The 10,755-nt window shown below is 38.0% G+C and overlaps 1 protein-coding gene across 1 annotated transcript; it reads right to left on the bottom strand.

Moving 5' to 3' along the window:
- On the bottom strand, positions 1-1,410 carry LOC127538509 (E3 ubiquitin-protein ligase TRIM11-like). The gene has a single exon (XM_051962322.1). It carries the CDS (start codon positions 1,408-1,410, stop codon positions 1-3), a length of 1,410 nt encoding a protein of 469 aa, XP_051818282.1.
- Positions 1,411-10,755: the final 9,345 nt, after the last annotated feature.

Genomic DNA, 10,755 nt, shown 5'->3' with positions numbered 1-10,755 from the left:
TCATTGAGATGAATGGCAGCAAGCACAAAGATGAGAGTCCACTGAACAGACAGTCATGGGACCAGGCTTTGTTCCTGGAAGTGGGGGGCCAGGGGAAAAGATGGGCTTGACAGGGGCTGTGAAGGGGATAGAATAGAATTTATAAATAAGAGAACGCTGGAGAACATTGTAAAAGCCCAGAGTGCCAGGGGAATATTTCAGGTACATCCCAACCCGTGGTAAAGAGCTTTTCATTCGATGGTTCAATGGCCCAGGATAGGTTCTCAAATAGTAATCTTCTTCCTTCTTGACACACTGAAGCAAGAACAGAGAGGTACAGGTCCCTTTCTTCCCCCTCCTTCTCCTACTTTTCAAGTAGGGAGTATAGATCCCCAGGACCCACTGAGGAAGTTGAGTCACATCCACCTCCCAGTACTGGCTGCCTGAGCTGAAGGCCTGTTCAGCAAAGACATAATGAAGAGGAAAGTGCTCAGGAGGCTTGGTCTCCACCTGCCAGTCCTCTTCAGCCTTGGCACTCTTAAGATCCCCAGAAATGGAAACACAGGAATCAGCTGATGTGGGATCCAGGGTGAGATCCACTCTGAATCTGTTGAGTATCTCGATCAGACCAGGGATGGGATATTCTCTCAGTTCTGGGGTGACAGCCCTGGCCCTTTGAGACAAAACAGCCTCGGCCCTTCTCAGTAGTTGCTTGGAATCCTGTAGCAGATCCACATTGGGTTGGTGAGCTAGAGCCTGCAGCTCTAGCATGAGGTCCTGAAGGGTTTGCATGTGCTGGGATAGTCTGTCCTGGTTGGCCTTGTGCTCTTGGCTTATCCTTTCAGGTAACTCTAGGTTCTTCTCCTTCAAACGTAAATTGAGTATTTTGTAGCATTCACTTGAAAACAAACTGCTCCAGTCAACAGCAGGTTTCTCCTCTTGAGCAAGAAGTTGTTCGTCTTCCTCCAAATGGTTCCCCAGGAGACTCCGAATGTGCTGGAGCTCCCTCTTATATTTGTGAGCAGCCTCTTGTATGGGGGAGATCTTGTGAGCCCCATGCTCTGGGGTTTCACAACATGTCACACACAGTGCTGTCTGATCCTCTTCACAGAATAGCTTGAAGGGTTTCTTGTGAGTGACACACTGGCTCTGTCCTTCAGTGCTCTGCATAAGCTTGGAACTGAGCTCTTTGCCCACCTCAGTCAACTCTGCTAGGCGCCTGTTCACTATTGGGATCTCTCTGTGGTGGGAAACTCGCCGGCATTCAGGACAGGAGAAAGCTAAAGCTTCAACTCTCCAGCTGGAGGAGAGACAAGCTTGACAAAAATTGTGCCCACACTCAATGGTGACAGGTTCACAGAAGTAGCCCCTGCAGATGCTGCAGGTGATCTCATTCTGCAGTTCCTTCAGAAGTTCCCCAGTGGAAGCCATTTTCTCTCCAATTGCTTCTAGTCTGCAGCAGCCAGAGGAAGAGACTTCCCTTCCAATGAAAGTGGTGCTTCTGAGCACAAGGATGTTCTCCTTTTATAAGAGGTAGTGGCCCCTCCCCTTCTGAGGCCCTCTGAGCAAAGGTGTGAATTCCCCTGGCCTGCCATCCTGCAGAGCAACCTGTTAACTCTTCTTAATGGGGGCAGCCTTGAAGGCCCTGAGTTCACACCTCTGGTTGCTTCCTTTGAATGGACAGGTTTCACCAGAGACCTATCTTTCAGAAGGAATGTCAAACAATTGTGGAGATTTTTCTCAATGGATTTTCAAATTTCATTTTTCAGAGACTCTCTCCAGACAGAAAATGGCTTCTTTCCTTTCCCCTTCTACACTCAGTCCATCCCCAGCAGTTAAGGAGACTCTTCTTCCTTTTCCCCTTTCACTGCCCTTATTGAGAGGAACAGAATTTGATATTTTGAAGCACCTCTAGTCATCCAGCTCAACTACCACATGAAGAACATCCCCTTAAGAATATCCCCATCATACTGATCAACTAGTCAATTTCTTAGGAAGTTCCAAATCTTTTTGATGACTGCCACTTTATAACATTGTTTTAGATCTGCGACGGCTATGCTACCTTCCTGTGCATTTTTTCCATGAATTCCATTGAAATTCTTGATTTTTTTGTTCTTTTGGAAGAATTTTATGACCTTTAATAACTATAAGGTGAGTTTTGGGCAATTTGTTTAGTATAGTACTAAACAAGTAGACTAAATTAAGTGGAATTGTGATTTTAATTCTATTAGTTCGGCCTACTCATGAGCACTTCATTTTCTTCCAATTCTTTAGATCTAAAGAGTTCATTTTCTTCCAACTCTTTAGATCTACTTTTAATTGTGTGAAAAGTGTTTTTCTCCAATTTTCAATTGGGATTTTTCTTTCTATCTTTTACTGCTGGGCTTTGTTGGCAATATGTAGAAATGCCAGTGATTTATGGGTATTTATTTTATGTCCTATGACTTGACTAAAGTTGTTAGTTGTCTGAAGTAGGATTCTCCAAGTGTAGGATCATATCGCCCGATAAGAGTGATGGCTTTGTTTCCTCATTGCCTACTCTTATTCCTCCATTACTTTTTCTTCTCTTATTGCTAAAGGTAACATTTCTAGTACAATATAGAATAATAATGGTGCTAATGGACATCCGAGCTTCACCACTGATGTAGTTGACAATGCTCATCACCATTACATATAATGCTTACTGGTGGTTTCAGGTAGATGCAATTTACCATCTTAAGAAAAAACTCCATCTATTGCTAAGCTTGATTGGTGTTTTTAAAATCAGGAATCGATGCTGTATTTTGTCAAAAGATATTTTTCTCTATTGAAATGTGATTTCTGTAAGTTTTTTTATTGATATTGTCAATTATGCTATTCATCTTTCTGATATTGAGCCATCCCTCCATTCTTAGTATAAATCTCACTGGATTCTACTGTATTATCTTAATGATAACTTAGTGGAATCTCTGCTAATATTTTATTTAAATTTTTTTGCATCAGTATTCACTAGCAAAATTATTCTATAACTTTCTTTCTCTTTTTTAGTTCTTTCTGGTTTAGGTACCTGCACCACATTTGTGTCACAAGGAGAATTTGCTAGGACTCCTTCTTCATCTATTTTTCTAAATAGTTTATGTAGCATTGGAATTAGATTTTCTTTAATTATTTTTAAATTCAGTTTTTTTTTGTTAGGGAGCTTATTTATGTCTTATTCCATTTTTTTTCCAAAGTGGAATTTTTAAAGGATTTTATTACCCATTTCATTAATCGGGACAATTTATATTTCAGGAAATATTCATCCATTTCTCTCACATTGTCAGGCTTATTTCCATATAGTTGGACAGAAGAACTCTTAATGATTGCTTTAACTTAGTCTTCATTGGTGATGTTTACCCAATTCCTTTTTATATTGGTAATTTGGTTTCTTTTTCCTTTCATTTTCCTAACCAAACTAGCCTACATATATCTCTTTTGCTTGCTTTTATTCATAAAACAGCTTTTTTGTTTTTCTTTAGTTGCAGATTTCTTTGACTCTCAATTTTATTAATTTCTTATTCAGAATTCCTAGTTTTGCATGTGCCTGGGGGTCCTTAATTTGTTCTTTTTTCTAGGTTTTTTGTTGCATGTTCAAGTCATTGATCTCTTCATTTTCTATATTATTCATGTAAGAAATTAGAAATAAAAATTTCCCTTATGAACTCTTTTTTCTGTATCCCAAATTTTTTGATACGTTGTCTCCTCTGCTGGATCGTCCATGTACACTATTCTAGACTGCCAGGCCATACATACCAGTCTTCAGGATATTCCCAAATTCACATGAAGATGAGGCAATCTTGAATTGCAACACAGCCTTTCTTTATTGGTATGTCTCTTAGTCTCTCTTTCTCTGCCTCTCACTCTGGATTCAAAGCTGATTATTTATATTTGCTTTCCCCTGGGTTTACCCTGTGCCTAATCCATTCAGCACTGTGTGGGTGGATGTGCAGAAGGGAGACACCTGGAATTAGTGCTGTGTCCTAAGAAGAGCTCTATCAAGAGGACAGGTCCCTGGTCATCTCAAGAAACACCTGTAAGACACAATCTCCTGCCTCAGAGGCCAAGCCCCTTTTTACCTCCTGGGCTGACCCCACTAGCTGACATGGCATACATGGCAATTCTCAGAGAAGGAGAAACGTTCCTAACGTCCCTTTCTGTATAATAAAGCTGAGTCTTCTTATATTTATTCCTTAAGCACCTCGAGAAATTTTCTAAAAATATGTATACATATAAAACATAGGCTAAAGTAGAAAGAGTAACAATACAAAGATATAATAGAGGGAACGAGAAGGGAAGTATGTCTGATTAGGTGTTGGTACCAGACTATTAGGTGTTGGTATAGAGCTATTACCTCAAGTTTTCTACAAGGGGCCACCTCAAGCAGTCCAGATCCAGACTCATCTGTGGCAAAGGGACAAAGGTCTCATCTTCTGGAACTGCTTCAAGCTGACAAAGGGCGTAGTGTGGGCCCTACTCAACGGGGTCTGGACTGAAGAGAGAAGATGAATGAGCTTAGGTGGCAGAAGCAGCATCCAGTACTGAATGTCAGGTTCAGGTCTAAGGTGATTTCAGGTTGACCTAGTGGTTGCCATTTGATGATTCGGAGTCCAGAAGAATCAACTCTCCTTGTTTTTCTTTTTGAAATCCAATATCTTTCCTCAATAGGACCTATAAATATCCCACCTCTCTCCAAAGTACTAAGGATGGACCTTACCAATGTCCTTCCTTGTCCTTCCAAAGAACCTTTTTAATGGTTCTTTAATGGTCACTATTCACTATGAAAATTATCTTATAATTTTCTTTCTGTCTTGGTTCTTCCTGGTTAAGGCACCTGTAAAACATTTATGCCATAAAGAAAATTTGCTAGGATTCCTTCTTCATCTGTTTTTCTAAATAGTTTACATAGCATTGGAATTAATTTTTCTTTAATTATTTGTGTATAATTCACTTTTAAATCCACTGTTTGTTTTTTTTTTCCTTAGGGAGCTCATTTATGTCTTATTCAATTTATTTTTTTTAAATGGGATTGTTTAAGGATTTTATTACCCATTTTATTAATCTGGACAATTTATATGTTTTGGAAATTTGTATTTTTGGAAATATTCATCCATTTCTTTTTTTCATAAATTTTTATTGACAGAACATATGCATGGGTAATTTTTTTATTATAGCTTTTTATTTATAAGATATATGCATGTGCAATTGTTCAGCATTGACAATTGCAAAACCCTTTGTTCCAATTTTTCCCTTCCTTCTCCGTACTCCCTCCCCCAGATGGCAGGTTGACCAATACATGTTAAACATGTTAAAGTATAAGTTAAATACAATATATCTATAAATGTCCATACAGTTCTTTTGCTGTACAAAAAGAATCAGACTTTGAAATAGTGTACAATTAACCTATGAAGGAAATAAAAAATGCAGGCAGACAAAAATAGAGCGATTGGGAATTGTACGTAGTGGTTCATAGTCATCTCCCAGAGTTCATTTGCTGGGTGGAGCTGGTTCAATTCATTACTGCTCTCTATGGGAACTGATTTGGTTCATCTCCTCATCAAAGAGGGCCATGTCCATCAGAATTGACCATCACATAGCATTATTGTTGAAGTATATAATGATCTCCTGGTCCTGCTCATTTCATTCAGCATCAGTTCATGTAAGTCTCTCCAGGCCTTTCTGAAATCATCCTGCTGGTAATTTCTTACAGAACAATAATATTCCATAATTTTCATATACCACAATTTATTGAGCCATTCTCCAATTGAGGGACATCCACTCAGTTTCCAGTTTCTAGACACTACAAAGAGGGCTGCCACTAGATATTATCTTTCAAGAAATCATAAAGGAAAATTGCCCTGATGTTCTAAAATCAGAATATAAAATAGCCTTTGAAAGAATTCACCAATCACCTCTTGAAAAAGATCCCCAAATGAAAACTTCAAGAAATATCATGGCTAAATTTCAGAACTATCAGACAAATGGGAAAATATTGTAGGCACTCAGAAAGAAACAATTCAAATATTAGAGTCACAAACAGGATTTATGATGAAAAGACCAGACCTGAATGAAAAATCTGAACTCCAAAGAAACATAAAAAGTTAAAAAGGAAAGAACTCTTGAGAACTGTCTCAGTAAGGGGTATGCTTAGAGAGTACAGATATAATTTAATTTTATTATGGTAGTATGAAAAAATAAAACTAGAGGTAGAAAGGGGATTATACTGGAAAAAGGGGAAAATGAAGGTAAAATAAAGGAAGTTACATCTCATGAAGGGACAAAGAAAAACTATTATAATTGAGGGAAAGAAGGAAGGGGGGTAAATATTGTGTGAATCTTACCTCCATCATATTTGGCTCAAAGAGACAATATCAGATATATTTGGTTTCACAGAGAAACTTCTCTTGCTTTACAGGGAAGTGGGAGGGGAAAGGGAAAAGGGAAGGGAAAATTGATAGAAAAAAACCAGAAGTAATAGGGGAAAGATATAACAAAGGTGGGGCTGTAATGGAGGAGGGCTGTTTGAAGAAAATAGAGGTCAATTGAAATAAACCTGTTCTACAGTTCTTCCAAATTATCTTCTTCTGGAAATGTATTATATTTTAAATGTTTATGGCTTCTGTCACTCCAAAATGAGTTCAGAGTCTTAATCTGCTTTTAGTTTGAGAGATGATCAGAGGAGGTCAAAGAAAGCCATGTCTGCTCTCTGCCATCTTGGCTCCAACTTTTCCTTAAAATGATCAATAGCATCATTATTGGTGGAGTTGTGAACGAATCCAACCATTCTGCAGAGCAATCTGGAATTATGCCCCAAAAGTTATCAAACTGTGCATACCATTTGAACCAGCAGTGCTACTACTGGACTTATACCCCAAAGAGATACTAAAGAAGGGAAAGGGACCTGTATGTGCCAAAATGTTTGTGGCAGCCCTGTTTGTAGTGGCTAGAAACAGGAAATTGAATGGATGCCCATCAATTGGAGAATGGCTGGGTAAATTGTGGTATATGAATGTGATGGAATATTATTGTTCTGTACGAAATGACCAGCAGGATGAATACAGAGAGGCTTAGAGAGACTTACATGAACTGATGCTAAGTGAAATGAGCAGAACCAGGAGGTCATTATACACTTCGACAACGATATTGTATGAAGATGTATTCTGATGGAAGTGGATTTCTTTGACAAAGAGACCTAACTGAGTTTCAATTGATAAATGATGGACAGAAGCAGCTCCACCCAAAGAAAGAACACTGGGAAACGAATGTGAACTATTTGCATTTTTGTTTTCCTTCCCAGGTTATTTTTACCTTCTGAATCCAATTCTCCCTGTGCAACAAGAGAACTGTTCGGTTCTGCAAACATATATTGTGTCTAGGATATACTGCAACATATCTAACATATATAGGACTGCTTGCCATCTAGGGGAGGGGGTGGAGGGAGGGAGGGGAAAATTGGAACAGAAGCGAGTGCAAGGGATAATGTTGTAAAAAAATTACTCTGGCATGGATTCTGTCAATATAAAGTTATTATAAAAAAAATGATCAATAGCATCTATTTAAAAACATCAACAAGCATAGTGTGTAATGGGGACAAACTAGAAACATTCCCATTAAGATCAAGGGTGAAAAAAAGCTGCCCATTATCACCATTACTATTCAACATTGTATTAGAAATGTTAACTTTGAAAATAAGAAAAGAAAAAGACATCAAAGAAGTGAGAGTAGGTAATGATGAAACCAAATTAGCATTCTTTGCGGATGATATGATTGTATACTTAGAGAACCCTAGAGAATCAACTAAATACCTGCTAGAAACAATTCACAATATTAACAAAGTTGCAAGATACAAAATGAATCGACACAAACCATCAGCATTTGTATATGTTACCAATGAAGTCCAGCATCAATAGATACACAGAGAAATTCCATTGAAAATAACCATCAATGACATAAAATATTTAGGAATCAGTCTGCCAAGGGAAAGTCAGGAACTATGTAAACACAATTGCAAAACACTTTCCACACAAATAAAGTCAGATCTAAGCAACTGGAAAAGATATCAAGTCCTCTTGGGAAGGCCAAGGAAATATAATAAAAAATAACAATAATATATAAATTAACCTACTTATTTCATGCCATAGCAATCAAACTCCCCAAAATTTGTTTTACAAATCTAGAAAAAATAGTAACAAACTTCATCTGGAAGAACAAAACAGCAAGAATTTCAAGAGGATTAATGAGAAAAATGCAAATAAAGGTGGCCTAGCTAAGAACTAAACTTAGGTTGCCAGACCTAAAAGTATATTATAAAGCAGCAGTCATCAAAACCATTTGGTACTGGCTAAGGAATAGAATAGTGCAGCATTTTACTAAGTTGGGTTCACAGGACAAAATAGTTGATGATTATTAGAAATCACTAGTATTTGACAGACATAAACACACTAGCTTTGGGGATGAAAGTTCACTATTAGACAAAAACTGCTGGGAAAATTGGAAACTGGTATGGCAGAATGTTGGAATCCTTACAAACTGCTAACTAATTAGAGTTGATCTAATCTTACAAGAAGATTTTGGGCAGAACCTGAAACAAGGTACTAAGTAGAACTAATTAATACAAGGCTTGTGTTTACACCTTTACTCATTGGAGTTCAATGAGTTCACACCTCCCTTGAAGCTCTTTGGGCCAGAGAGCACTATGGGAGAAAACCCATAATCCCTCTCTCTCGTATCCCACAATTCCTCCCTCTGCAGCAAGGCAAGACAGAATACATTTATTCCACTTGGCTGGCTGGTGGCAGACGAAGAGTTTTTAGAGGATAAAGCTACAAGTGGAGAGTTCAGTGGACAACCAGATTCATCTTCATCTCACACCACAGTAGCTGGTGGCTGGGCTCCTGCACGCCCCCCACTGAGACCAAGCTGGTCTGAAAGACTCACCAGAAAGCTAGCCGAGCCCCAAGTGAAGGAGACAAGAGATTCATTCCATCTCTGTGTTGGTCGGAGGCTGAAGAAAGCAGAGGCAGAGGCTGAAGGACAGAACCTTTGGATTTGGAGACATCCGGAGGGCTCTAAGCTAAACCGGCTGTGTTTTGAGAAGAACAAGAACTCCAACATTTGAACTCATAATAGCAGAAAGTAGGAATTGACATACACCTAACATCATATACCAAGATGAGGCAAAATGGATTCTTGATCTAGACACAAAGAATGATATCATAAGCAAATGAGAACATAGTGTACTTTACCTCTCAGAAGGAAAGAATTTGCAACTAAAAAAGAACCGCAACTCATAATTGAACACCAAATAGATAATTTTGATTATATTAAGTTGAAAAGCTTTTTTGCAAAAACAAAAGAAATGCAGACAAGATTAGAAGAGAATAAATAAGTTGGGAAAACACATTTACATTTAAGGCTTCTGATACAGGCCTCATTTCTAAAGTATATAGAAAATTGACTTAAATTTATAAGAATTCAAGCCATTTTCCAATTGATAAATGGTCAAAGGACATGAGCAGACAATTTTCAGATGAAGATATTAACAACATTTCTAGTTATGAAAAGGTGCTCTAAGTCACTATTGATCAGAGAAAGGCAAATTAAGACAATTCTGAGGTACCACTACACATCTTTCACATTGGCTAAGACGAAAGGAAAAGACAATCAAGAATGTTGGAGGGGATGTGGGAAAACTGGGACACTAATATATAATTGGTGGAATTGTGAACAGATCTAGTCATTCTGAAGAGCAATTTGGAACTATGCTCAAAAAGTTACCAAACTGTGCATACCCTTTGATCTAGCAATGTTTCTACAGGGTTTATATCCCAAAGAGATCTTAAAAGAGGGAAAGGGACCTACAGGTGAAAAAATGTTTGTGGCACCCCTTTTAGTAATGGCAAGAAACTGGAAAGTGACTGCCCATCAGTTGGAAAATGGCTGAATAAATGATGGTATATCAATATCATGGCACATTATTGTTGTGTAAGAAACAATCAGCAGGAAGATTTCAGAGAGGCCTGGAGAGACTTACATGAACTGATGCTAAATGAAGTGATTATTTAGTTTCCAATTATTTTTGGTCCATTTTCCCCTGGTTTTTTATTGAATGTAATTTTCATTGCATCATGACCGGAAAAGGATACATTTACTACTTCTGCCTTTCTGAATTTGAATTTGAGGTTTTTATGTCCTAATATGTGTTCAATTTCTATATGGGTTCCACGAACTGCTAAGAAGAAAGTGTACTCCTTTCTGTCTCCAATTAGTTTTCTCCAAAGATCTCTCATATCTAACTTTTCTAGTATTCTATTTACCTCTTTTACTTCTTTCTCATTTATTTTTGCAATTGTCAATGCTGAAAAATTACCCATGCATATATCTTGTAAATAAAAAGCTATAATAAAAAAAGAAACTGGAAACTGAGTGACTGCCCATCAGTTGGAAAATGGCTGAATAAGGGATGGTAGGTATATCATTGTCATGGCATATTATTGTTGTATAAGAAACAATCAGCAGGAAGATTTCAGAGAAGCCTGGAGAGACTTACATGAACGGATGCCAAATGAAGTGAGCAGAACCAGGAGATCATTGTACATGGCAACCAAAAGATTATGAGATGATCCAATTCTGTTGGACATGGCTCTTTTCAACAATGAAATTATTCAGGCCTGTTCTGAAGATCTTGTTTTGAGGGGAGTGATCTATAACCCACAGAGAGGACTGTGGGAAGTGAGGGTGGATTTCATCATAGCATTTTAC

The sequence above is a fragment of the Antechinus flavipes genome, chromosome 5, assembly GCF_016432865.1.
Source record: "Antechinus flavipes isolate AdamAnt ecotype Samford, QLD, Australia chromosome 5, AdamAnt_v2, whole genome shotgun sequence".
NCBI lineage: Eukaryota > Metazoa > Chordata > Mammalia > Dasyuromorphia > Dasyuridae > Antechinus > Antechinus flavipes.
The sequence above is the reverse complement of the archived record's forward strand: the minus strand, read 5'-3'. Positions and strand labels throughout refer to the sequence as shown.